The sequence below is a fragment of the Ostrea edulis genome, chromosome 2 (assembly GCF_947568905.1).
Source record: "Ostrea edulis chromosome 2, xbOstEdul1.1, whole genome shotgun sequence".
NCBI classification, from domain to species: domain Eukaryota; kingdom Metazoa; phylum Mollusca; class Bivalvia; order Ostreida; family Ostreidae; genus Ostrea; species Ostrea edulis.
Window position 1 is genome coordinate 15,313,687 of NC_079165.1, and position 13,022 is coordinate 15,326,708.

The window sequence follows — 13,022 nt, forward strand, 5'->3', positions numbered from 1 at the left end:
AAAAAAGAAATGAAACTCCTAATCATAACTCTTCAGATTACGATATACCCTTTGCAGATTAGAAATATCTTTTAAATCGTACTTAACCGTTCGAATATGAAACTCAATAAGTCGTGTGATAAGGAAAATAATGTCAATGAACAGTTATAAGAAACTGGAATTGTTAAACATACATTTAGAAAGCGTCCCATTACTGTACCGTAGGAAGGCGTCTTCAAATGCGATTCACACAAATTAAATGTAGATGTATAACTGTATTTTAAATCATGATTGCTATAGATATAATATCTTTCCCTGACTAAACTGCATGTGGTCTTCAAGAGGATACCTATCATTTCTTTTATATATATATACATAGTTGCAGGATTTTCCATCATGAATAATGCTCATTTACTATTATGGGGTAATGAATCTCTCCCAGAAAAGGAAACTTGAAGCTTTTTGTGATTCTTCATCAATATATGCATGGTACTGGTCGTTTTATGTTTGGTTCAAATTGATATACAAACATTAAATTGTGACAATGCACGCGATAGGCATTACGTCAGTATCAATCTGCCTGCTATTTTTCAGACTCTGAATATTTACATAATCATTTAAAGGGAGATGTTTATCTAAGCTTTGGAACTTGTGTACAATCCTTGTGTGTAATTCGCCATATCATATATTCAAATCAAGAACTGTTTTGGAATACCAACACATTTTATATCAATAACAGACATTATAGCCAGTGACGTGACCCCTAGTTCTGATCGACATGCACACAACCATGATATTGTAACTATTGTAGCAATCAATAATCGGTGTTGATGTGTTATTGTATTTAGTAAGGAATTGTCTGTTACGTGGGACAACAGGTATGTTTATAGGAACATTTGGTTCAGGTTGGAATAATTCTGTAGTTACTTACACTGAACCGTAAGGTTTTTAGAGGAGGACTGCTTTCCAATAATATTCTCAGCAACAATTCTGTATTTCCCTCCATCTAGACAAGAACTTATGTTTATTTCATAGGTTTTGTTTCCCGTGAAATCGGAAAAGAATTCCAACTTCTCCTCCTTGTGGAATATTGTCACATTTGATGCAGGAAAACTGTCAACACTAAAGTTAAGCTTCAGCGAGCCAGGGGCAGCGATCCGTGGAAAATTTGGAATTGTTACTATTGGTTTATCTATAAGAAAGAAGTAGTGCAATACCATTATTAAAGTTCATTAAAAATGACGTACCAAGAGGAAACGAAAGGTCAAATATGAGAACGATTCAGTCTACGTAGAAACACATGAAAATGTTTCCCGCTAAACAGAAAGTACGAAAAAGTTACTTGACGTGCATAGCATAGCTGATGAGGAAAATGCGAAATTGTGTTTACATATTTGTATGCACTGTGTACCTGTCGCGGTAGCTCATGGCAGAGCATTCGTTTCGAATACGGAATGTCATGAGGTCGAGCACAGGCACCTACATATAAGTATGGACGTTGTGTCCCCTTTTTGATATTCTTTTGCGGTGGCAATTTCTCCATAATGTATGGATTCCCTGTCTATCTCATCCCAATTTCGATTTATGTAATTGTTTCACGTTTTTCAACCTTTAGAGATTACCTTCTACCGGTATGATGAAACACAGAAGACAAAGATACAAACAGAAGGTCCCGGCTTCTGGGCACTTTTTTCACGTCATTGGAGCGTTATATAGAGAATTGTGGCGAGCAACAGGGGGAGATGTCAATCTACACGTTTCTTCAACTCAAAACCCATCTCATCTCTTTGATTTGACACAATTTTGCGTGGTTTGATCGACCAGGCCTTCTTGTCATCCACTGGCACGCAAAGAGGAGGTTGAAGAGTATGGGTTTGTTACGCGTCATGTTATTGGTCCGCACTGACTCCTGTCTATTTAGTCTAAGGATTTCCGTGGACCAATCACAAGACATGGGACAAGTTTAGGAATATAAGACAATCAAAACGTTCAATATACCGGTCCTGTGACGCGGTAAACCCAAGATTTTCATCACAGCGTACGATTTCTTTTCCAAGTCTTTAAAATCAGGTCCTGTGTTACGCTAGGCATTGCTACGATAACAAAATCTCACTACTACGGCAGTAAGCAGGAGCGTAGCTTCGTTTGGGGCGAGTAGAATTTTTTTTCAATTTCAAAAGACATTTTTGTCCATAAATGTTTGCAAAATATAAAATGTTCATATATATTTATAGTTATTAAAATCGGATATAAAATAATTCCTTCGGACCGTTTCTTTTCATAATGTATTCTGCATAATTATTATATATTTTTTCTAGACTAGATATCATAGTTGTTCATGATATACACAAGGAAAACTGACAAAATGATCGTTATACACATGTATAAATTACACTTACATTGAACTGTTATTCTCACTTGTTTAGAAGATACAGTCTCTTTAATTCCACTTGCTACACATTTATAGTTTCCAGAATTCCGTCTATTGGATGTAAAATAAACAGTCTTGCGTCGTTGATGAGACATAACGTGTCGATCTCTATACCACGATATGTTACATGTTGGATTGCAGTCTGACGAACATGTTAGCCAAGTACCATAAGACCCCTCTCTCAGAACAATTTCAGCATCAACATTTCTCCTGCCCTTCATAATTTTGACGATTTTTGGTCCATCTTTCAAAAATGTATTTTAGATCTATTCACATAAATATACTAAACATAACAATATATAAGAGAAAGCGAAAATGATATTGTCTCACTCTTTCTTAGATATGTAGAAGTGTACGATGTTTAATTCTCCTAATCATACGCGGATGTTGATATGAATATTACTAACTGATCGAACACGTGGATGATATTTCCTACTGTAGACGTACAATTGACCGCGGGGTCATTCGTCAGCGAAATAATTACATCTCCAGATTAATCCGCGAGGTCACAATTTCGCGGATTTATATATGGTAAAACAGATTTACATTTCATCGTTTTTTTATATATATACATTGTATTTCAATTAATCAACATCGCAGTAAATTAGACGTTCATCTGTCGTTCACAGGGATTTTACACCAATTATATATGTATACATCAACAATACTTTTAAACAGAACAAAATATTTTCTAAAATATCTACCCGCTTTATTATATGCTTCAGCAATGAAGTTTATATAGCACTCCTATCTCAAGTGTTGGAGTCGTACATGCAGTAGCTGTTCATCCCGAGTCGTCAAGTGTTTAGAGTTTGTCACAAATAAAACACATTTTGATCAGCGACACCCAAATCTGGTGACGTGCATAAATACCGAAGAACATACTTTGTAATGTAAATCTTAAATGCAATGAATTACGATATATCGTAAATATATACTATATATCAAAATTGGCACCGTATTGAGCATATACAGGTAAATGAATATATGAATATATATATATATCCGTGTGTGTGTGGTAAGTACATGTAGATCAGTATACCGTTGTGCGATCCTTAACAAAGGCATATACTTTATTTTTACATATAAATTCATTTAACACCAATGTTGATGGAAAATCCCGGTCAGAGTTGGAATTACGATTAATGAATGAACTTGAATATGTTGTACATATATCAAAGCCTGCAGATTCACTATGACTATCTACATCACGGGATAGGAATACATATACAGTAATACTGTATCCTAAAAGTTTTATAACACTGTGTTATAATTTACAGTCTGTACTCATTATCTAAATAAAGAAAACTGACTCATATAATGCACAGTTGTAAAAATGCAGTCGACCCGGTGTAGTCCGATAATTTACATTTATAAATTTCGTCATCTGAAACAAGTGCTTGTCGACTTGGAAATATGCTCTGGTTAGTGTGAATCATATTGTAGACCTCGGAATTACTCAGAACCGTGATGGTAAAAGAACCACAGCCTTCATAGTTACAGTCAATGGTACACACAACATTGGATGTAAGATTATGGTTTACCTCAAGTGAAATATCATTCGTGATTGATGATAACCTGACAATGTTATCTGTAAAATTCATATCATTCATGATATCCTGATAATGTGTTATTGTTTTCCAATATTAAAAGGAAAAACATATATGGTTATATGTTTCTGGATACTGATGTAATAAACACAAATTATGAGTAAATATTTACTGCATCTAAAATGAATTAATATTGGACGTACATTTGATATCAAGTGTGATACTGTTAGAGGAATTTACAGGAGTCCTCCTCACAGAATTCCAGGCTTCACAGCTGTACCCTCCCGAGTATCTCCGATTCATGGTGAGCACTTTCGTCTTTTCTGAAGATACCCTTTGTCTATAGCGTCCATTGCGATACATCAAAAACTTACATTGTGGATTACAGTCTGCGTTACAAGTGATCGTTATTGTTCCATTCCCTTCCCATAATTCATCAGTGTCACTGGTATACTGAATGGTTACATTTTTGGGACTATCTATAAATAAGAATAAGTAGATAATTGCCATTTTGCAACAAACACAGAAAGATTTTCTTAAGAATCAGCTTTAAAACAACAAACCCATGGATCTTACACAAGTTTTACATGAATCAATGCAGGCTACTGACAAAAAAGTTGATGTTATAAGGGTTTCAACAGTCTCGTTTAAAGTCAGCATTATATAAAAAATCTAGTTTGCAAATACAACTCATTTTGGGTCAAATGTTTCATACGATTGTTAGGGCATTCATCGCACACTGACTTTGATTACAGATTACTCCATTTACCTGATCAAGATATAGGGCTCCCGCCGGGTATGACCGGTCAACAGGGGGTGCTTACTTCTCCTAGGCACCTGATCCCACCTCTGGTATATCCAGAGGTCCGTATTTTGCACTACTTATAGGAGTTATGAGATTGATCAATGTTCGTTATCATCACCTTTCACGTAGAACATACACATTTTAAAGAGAAGTGTTGTGTGTACACTACACTGGATTATCCCACCTCCAAACACTCCCATGATCACCCCGGGATTTTCCTTGACACCTGTCTGACCATTTTTCTCTCACTAATTCTATGGCATCCCATGTCTACCCCTAATCAGTCCTGATACTGCTTGAAGGTTTAAAAAGAAATGAAAAACGATAGATATGGGCTGCAATAGTATGAATCTTCATGAATATGGTACATGTATTATAACGCCTGGGAATTCCGAGAGATGAAAGTATAATGTGAAAATATCTACACTGTATAATTTAAACGAAAGAATTTTCATTTTTGAATATCAATGAGGGTATGAACTGCAATGATGACGTGATCCATGAAGTACATATCTATGTCGATGAAACTAAGAGTTTTGGCCCGGGTTGAAAATTGATAGGGGTGTCATATTTCAACGTTGATTACCGAACGGTGTAAAAATAACATGTAATTAACGAAGACAATTAAGAGGCCCTCTCAAGAGGGAGGGGGAAGGGGGAGGGGGGTAGAGTGTACCTGTATTAGGTTTTGCTAAAACATGGAACGAAAAACGGAATGGAATTTAAGAATAGCATGAATAATGTAGCCAACACCAACCAAACAAAGGGGGGGGGGGGGCTTTAATTTGATTAAAATCAAATCGTTTTTCAACAAGCGGCTTTATCTTAAAATTCTGTATTATAAATAGGTTAAACGAAGTTAAACGTCTGTGTAAGAATTTACAAAGCGTTTTACGAGAATTTTGAAATTCGGGCATTGACAGATGTGTTAAAGAGCACCGTCACCTATGCGTTGGGAATGGAAAATACTTGTCATTAACTTATAATTCATGTCTTTTAAGGTACAATGTATGTTTAGGCTCATATATTGTTTCTTTATTTGTAAAACAGCATACTGTCACAATCGGGGGAGGGGGGGGGGGGCAGAAAATGACAAACCGGGAAAAGGATGATATCCACAGGAGCTAAGTTTCATCTGACTTACTTGTTCTTGGGGAGAAAATTATAGCTCTCCTGAGCTTTCCTAGTCATATCTTTCTTTGTTTATCTGTCTGTCCGTCCGTCTGTTCTTAAACATTTCATATTTTCATCTTCACAAGAACCACTAGACCAATTACAATCAGTCTTGGTATAAAGCATCTTTATCAGAAAAGCCGAAACTTACATGAAAGCTTCTTGAAATAGTGCAGATTCAAGTTTGTCCAAATATCCCATTTTTAGTTTTACATGCGAATTTTTAGGAAACATCTTTGAAAATCTTCTTCTCAAGAACCACTGGGCCAAAAAACGTAGTGCAGATTTAATTTTGTAAAAACCATAGCCTCCGGGGTAGTGTGGGGCCACAATAGGGGTTAAAAATTCAGAGATATTGGGAAAATCTGTAAAAGTGTTCTTCTCAAGAACTGTTGGGCAAGAGAAATTGAAATTTAATGGACAGTTTCCTGTTTTAGAGTAGATTTTTAAGTTTTGTTTTTGAACTCATGCCCTTCGGTTTAGGATGGGGCCACAATTGGGTATCAATTTTCTATATTGGAATATCCAGTAATTTGATTAATCAAAATAAATAGCAGGACCACACTTAATGAAATCCACATGCAAACGTTCCCAAGTTGAGTGGATTCTAGTTTTTTGTTATGCCCCTGCAACTATAGTCAGGGGCATATCATTTTGTCTTTCTCCGTCCGAAACCTTTACCTTGTTCTTAACTTTTGAGTGGTAGGTGATAGGCGTTCCCTGTTTCATATGCATATTCTTTGTGACATGACATTTTCTTTGGTTGCAAAGTTTTTAATTTTGTTATCTTGACCTTCCACTTTGGTCTATTTTACAGAAACCTTAACCTATTTAATATTTCTTGAACTATATTTAACGTATGTCTCGGGTTTTTCCGATCTTTTCTTCTCACTCGAAAACCCTACCTGAAATTTGACATATATGCATCTTGACAACGTGTATACTACTGTGTGAAAAATGTTTTTCATTTAACAGCACATTTTGTTTTAGTATATACGTCTTCCACATACCATTGTTTGAACAATAGGGACACCGTTTTCCGTTTCCGTTTGCCCAACTATCTATTTTGTACTGCTTGTAGGAGTTATGAGATTGATCACTGTTCGTTATCTTCACCTTGCATTATGAAGAAAATAATAGTGATTGACTTTATTCATTGCATAATTCAACTTAAAATAGATAGAATTTGGTGCTGTTCATCTTGATAATATCGATATCAAAGCAAATGAAAAACAATTTGAAAAATATTTATGAAAAAAATAAATTATGGGGTAATCGAGCTCGTTTTTGTTTTTAAAGAAAAAGATGTTACAGTTTGATAAAAACCATCAAATATTTGCGACGTCATTCAACAACTTTATTCATTTACTTTTCATGTATTATTCAGAACTCCTGGTATTGAAGGGGAAATCAAATATGCACGGAAGAAAGAATGAATCATTTACAAAATACATATATCAATTAATACATTGACTTGTAACGACGACCAGATAGGAACGTCTGGAGTTTTGGAAAAGGAAAAAAGTCGCACGGGGCTACATATGGAGAGTATGGTGGGTATATATATATATATATATATATATATATATATATATATATACACATATGTACGTGTTCATTTATTGCGTTACATGTATATATCTCTATGATATTGCGTGGCTAATAATTGGCATTCACTTTTTCTTGGGCAATCGCATGATCGCAGTAACAATGAATAAGCTTATATAATAGTATATATATTTTTAAATCCCTAAAGGTTAATTCTTTGATTTTGTATAATTCAGTCATGCCTTAATGTCCTTTCCAGAAATACAACTGAAGTTGTTTCTATTTTACAATATATTGATGTTTATTTAACTCCCCTCACAAACACATAGAAATGCTCACTTTCCCGATCCATATAACCCCTCGAAAACATCTACGCGGTTTATAACTATGATTAGTTTTAGCTTGTATTGCAGATTCAGTTGAAATTTCTGTTACTTTAAAAAAAATGTTTTTACCAACTTCAGTCTTTAGGACATCCCTGCCCAACGTGTCGGTTTTTCAATGTTGTCCGATCTCTACGAAATTTGTATGATGGGGTAGAAATAAAATTATGAACTCGCCATTTTTGAATATCCGCAATGATAAACGCGTCAAATCTCTTAATAAAACTAATGTTCTGGGGAACCCCTACCCATTTTTTCGGGTGGTTCTAAAAACGCTTTTAATGGCATTCCCAGCACCGCCAGCTGTCTCGCCTTCCCAAGTTGTCCACTGCTAGACTTTATAAAGTAACAGGATAAAATATATTAGCCGAAATTTTGCATTGGAAACGAAAGGAAGACTGAACAAAATTAAACGAAGCATGTTCTACTTCGACAATAACTGTCGGTAATATTTATCTGATATCGGTAAAGTGTTACGTTCTTTACATTCAATCAACGATTAAGTTACATATGATGCATGATCTTTGGGCTTGTGATTGTGACCATGGAGTTTGAGCGAAATTTAAAACCTTTAAATTTATTATTTTTAAATATAATGAGTAATAGGGCTCTCATATGTCATATATACAGTGCTCCCTCGATAGATTGCCCCCGTTATAATGCCACTCCTGCTTATGGCCTAAAAATACGAAGAACATATTTCTCTACGTTATAATGCTAACCCCGCATAATGCCGTATATCTCCGAATTTCACAAACAATTGGTCGAATTATATAGATTTTACGCTTGATAATAAGGTCAAATATCGACTGCATACATGAGCGATGCGTTGAAGTGTGACGGGCTGGACAAGCTATTCCGGTGATGAAATTAATTACAAATAATTGTTGAATAAAACGCAAGATTGTCTAAATGTTTATACAGAACGTAGTCCAAATGAATTATATGGCTGGACCTCTTTTGACTGCTCATGTCCGCGAAATTGAGCCGCTTCAGATCCGCGAAGAGGATTATAAAAAAGCGTAAACCGACCCAAACCAGGTTATACTCGTATAACTTACCCCAGAATTAAAATCATTCCTTATAATTTAATGCAGGAGACAAAGATACTAACCTTCGTTTACCAACATGTACATAACTCGGAAAAATACAAGTCAACTGAACCGCGCAATGATTCACTTAGCAACAACGACGAAGCGTCTACATGTAGCTATAGAAGGTCGCCATCTTAACTTGTTGTCAATTTGTCTTAGTTCAACAGAGCCTAGCCTATTTATTAAATTATTGTATCGAAGGTGAAATTTGTCATGACAGAACATATGTGTAGACTATGCATGCAATGTGTATTTCGCTGCCCTTTAGAGATCGACTTTGAAGTCGCTCATCTCCGACAGATTGAGAAAATACGGGAAATTGCCGTAATGTTTAGGCCTTGATGTACTCAATCTAATTAAAATTAGACTACCCAAATTAAGTCTTCATATATTAGAAAATGCAATAACTGGCGGCTTTTAACTCTGTGAAAAATTCTACTACATGAAAACTTACCCTTTAATGCAAAGTTGTCACTAATAGTAAATATAACACAAGAAAATATGTAAGCAAGTGACAAATCGCGATTCACATGTCAATGTGATTGACGGTATGTGGTAAAATGTGACGTATGATTTTTTTGTTTGCTTTGTTGAAAGGAGGATCAGCATAGAAACACCCCCCCCCCCCTTTCCCCAGTGAAAAATGTATTTGAAAATGAACAGGACGATTCTTACTTGGTAAAACATTAATTCGAATATAATATCTTTGTTTTAATCTATTTTAAAATTTTTCGATCATCATACAGAGAAAGATGATTTACAACAGTGATTAGCGTACAAGTAGATCTGCTAATTGACAACGAGAAAACAAATATGTGTATCAAACCGAAGTATCTTATTGTACACGTTGACTTTCTATTCCATAGAAAGCTGAAAACAGTGCTGCGATGTAAATTTAGAGAGAGAGAGAGAAAATTAGCTCCGGCTTCTTGTTGTCAAGGGGGTGTGTTCCCATACCAAACCAGGTTATACAAAAATAACCTGCGTTCCTCAATTGGAATTTGACCAATCAGAGACAAGGATACAATAAGAATTAAATTATTTACCAGTAATGGTGAATTCTTTATATTGCCACACACTCTTTATTGCCCACTTTGTTCTTAATCAAAAGTTGGCAATATATCGAGGGAGCACTGTACAGTGTACATTCATTGTGACCAAACCTCGTTTCCTATCAATGTCTCTTATCTCGTGACCTTGGATTTTGACCTACTCGTAAGAAAATTTAGCCTATTAAATATCTTCTGCACGATTTATCGCAAATCTCGCTTAAACGTATACACTACGACAACACTATTGGATTTGACAGTTGATCAGGTTGAATCGCGGGTTACATTCTATAAAACAAGCATTTTAATTGGCCGATTGCTGCCCACCCACTTCTCCGCGGTATTAGATCATTTCAGGATAACGCATCGTTATGGAAGGATTAGAGAATTACATGCGCGAGATTGACCACGGCCGTGTACGTTGTGAGGAAGAATTAATAAAATTAGCCGCTAAAGGCGATGTCACCTTAAAGTATCTGAGACCCTACGAAGTGGAGGGGATGAACATCCCTCCGGTGTACAGACGCATGTTGTTGGAAGGTATTGTAAATTTGCCAACGCCAAGCACAAAAGCTAAATTGAATCAGCATTGTATAGAGGACTTTTGTGCACAACCCAAATCACCCAAACGTTTAAAGTTCGGATGCCCAGAACCATATGCCCCCGACCAATATCTCTACTGTCCCGGAAAGACGTGCCCATTCGCCAGCTGTAGCCTCGCGGCGTGCTCCAGAAAATTTTCTTGAACAAGAATTTAAGTGGTTCGACTGAATAAAGAAAGATATACCGTTTCCATCTTACTAGTTCATAAAAATGAAATAAATTTTTTAAAACTTGAACCAAATGCGTATCAGTAACCCGGGGTATCCAATCACGAAATCGTCATGCGACAACTGTCATAGGAAGGGGTATTGATCGATAATGAATCGGGGAAACAAGTCCTGTCACATCATGGTCTGTGAGGGGTACAATGTATGCGGTCAAGAAGAAAAACACCCCGATCACAATCAACCAGTGCCAGAGGCATCTAGCGCATTAACATTAACATTTTAATGAATACACTAAATACCCGAAATGTCTAAAGCTTTAAAGAAGGGGGAAATGGGTAATAATAATCTAAATGAAATAGAATAAAGAAAAACAAAAAATTAAAAAAGCTAAGAAATAATGTTCAATTTCCTTCTCTAAGTGCAATATCACAAGAATAATGTTTTGATAAGTTTTAAGGTATTTGAGATTTTAAGTCTATCGGTTATTTAGTGCGTTCATTAAAACGGCAGCTCTTGTCAACAGTTGATGCTGATGAGGAAAAATAAGTCGTGTAACGTCTACACGAAGAACATTATTAAAATATGAGGAAGTAAGTAGCATATAATTGATGTGAAATTTTAATTGACAGGTCCGAAATCTTCCATACTAGTATGAATTTCGCTGCTGTCATAGGCGAGAAACGACTCCGTGACCTGGACCGGTAAATGTCCTAGTAAAAATATGCAAGTGAAATCGAGAGAACGATGACGTATATCTTTGTTATTTTAAGAACCAGTGACTTGAAATTTGGCATGCAAGTAGTTAAAACATTAATCTATGCAAGGAAAACGACAAATTACGCATAGCATACCTAGTTTAAGACTTTTTAGGCATTTGAAGCGAATGGTTAGTTTTTTTTATCTGTGTCAGAGTTAAACCCCTTTCTATATTTATGGTATCACAGAGTTCGGGCCCAAATCGGGCTTAGCCCCTGTGCTTCAATATTATAAATAAGTTAAGCAAAGTTAAACGTCTGTTATAAGAATTTACAAAGCGTTTTACGATAATTTTGAAATCCTGGCATTGACAGATGTGTTAACGTGCAGCGTCACCTATGGGTTGAGAATGGAAATAACTTATCATTAACTTTTAATTCATGTCTTTTTAGGTACAATGTATGTTTAGACTTACACATTGTTTTCTTTATTAGTGAAACAGCAGACTGTCACAATGGTGGTGGTGGTGGTGGTGGTGGTGGTGGTGGTGGGGGGGGGGTGACAAAGCCGGGAAAAGGATGATATCCACAGGAGCTTCCTTAATATTGTTCATGGTAATATAATAGTTTTAAAATACAAATGCATTGCATGATTGATTGATTGATTAAGATTTTACGCCGTTTTGGCAATATTTCAGCCATTTTACGGCGGCCAACTAATTGAATTATCGATTCTGTGGATACCTTCCCGTTCTCTGTGATTTCTGATTTCCTTGTTCATAATAAGCTTTTTGATTTTACAAAATACTGACTTCCTCACAATAGTATTGCATGTAATGTTTTCCATTCCGTTCAGTGTTTTAGCAACACGCACCTGTATTTGCCTTGATAAATAAAAAAAAAATAATTAATTTTCTTTATGAAGTGAATTATAGAGTTTTGATGTGATTCTTTCAATGCGACTGCAGTTTATCTGAAATACATGTGAAACACCGTGTTGTATTTTTCCCATCTCGGAAACGCGGTAAACATTAAATCCACGTTGCGAATATGTATTACCTGTGTATGCTTGCGTATCTACACTTGACTAATGAATGTCCTACTGTCCTTGAGAAGAATAATTTAAAAGAGTTTTATCTACATGTATATATCCCATTTCAAATTTTGATACCCTCTTGTGGCCCCATCCTTTTCCCTGAAGCTCTGAATGGAAGCATTTTGAAGTTTCATTCTTTAAGGATGCTTTCACATACGTGTTATCCTTTCTGCCCTAGTGTTTCTTGAGAAGAACTTAAAAAGGTGCTACCATATTTTCGTTATTTCGTAAGTATATCCCCATTTGAAAGAGGTGTGAACCTTCATTTTAATATCCAATAAATCTTTATGGTTTATGACAATCCTAATTGAAATTGACCAAGTTGTTCTGGAAAGAAGTAAACGAAATGCTATAAAACATAGCCTGGCACTATTGGTCTGGCCTGGCCTAAAAGTTAATTTCGCCCAAATTTTGGCCTCTAATTTGGCTCCAACCGAAATTTTGTTCTG

General features: G+C 35.7%; 1 protein-coding gene across 1 annotated transcript in view; it reads right to left on the reverse strand.

Moving 5' to 3' along the window:
* The window catches only part of LOC125679653 (hemicentin-1-like), a 41,768-nt gene that overhangs the window by 6,781 nt on the left and 21,965 nt on the right, over window positions 1-13,022 (reverse strand). Inside the window, exons 5-7 of the mRNA XM_056156199.1 lie at window positions 4,164-4,439; window positions 2,379-2,654; window positions 911-1,171 (exon numbers count right to left, since the gene is read on the reverse strand). Of these exons, the coding sequence (XP_056012174.1) occupies window positions 911-1,171; window positions 2,379-2,654; window positions 4,164-4,439 (813 nt within the window). The remainder of the gene's footprint in view (window positions 1-910; window positions 1,172-2,378; window positions 2,655-4,163; window positions 4,440-13,022) is intronic.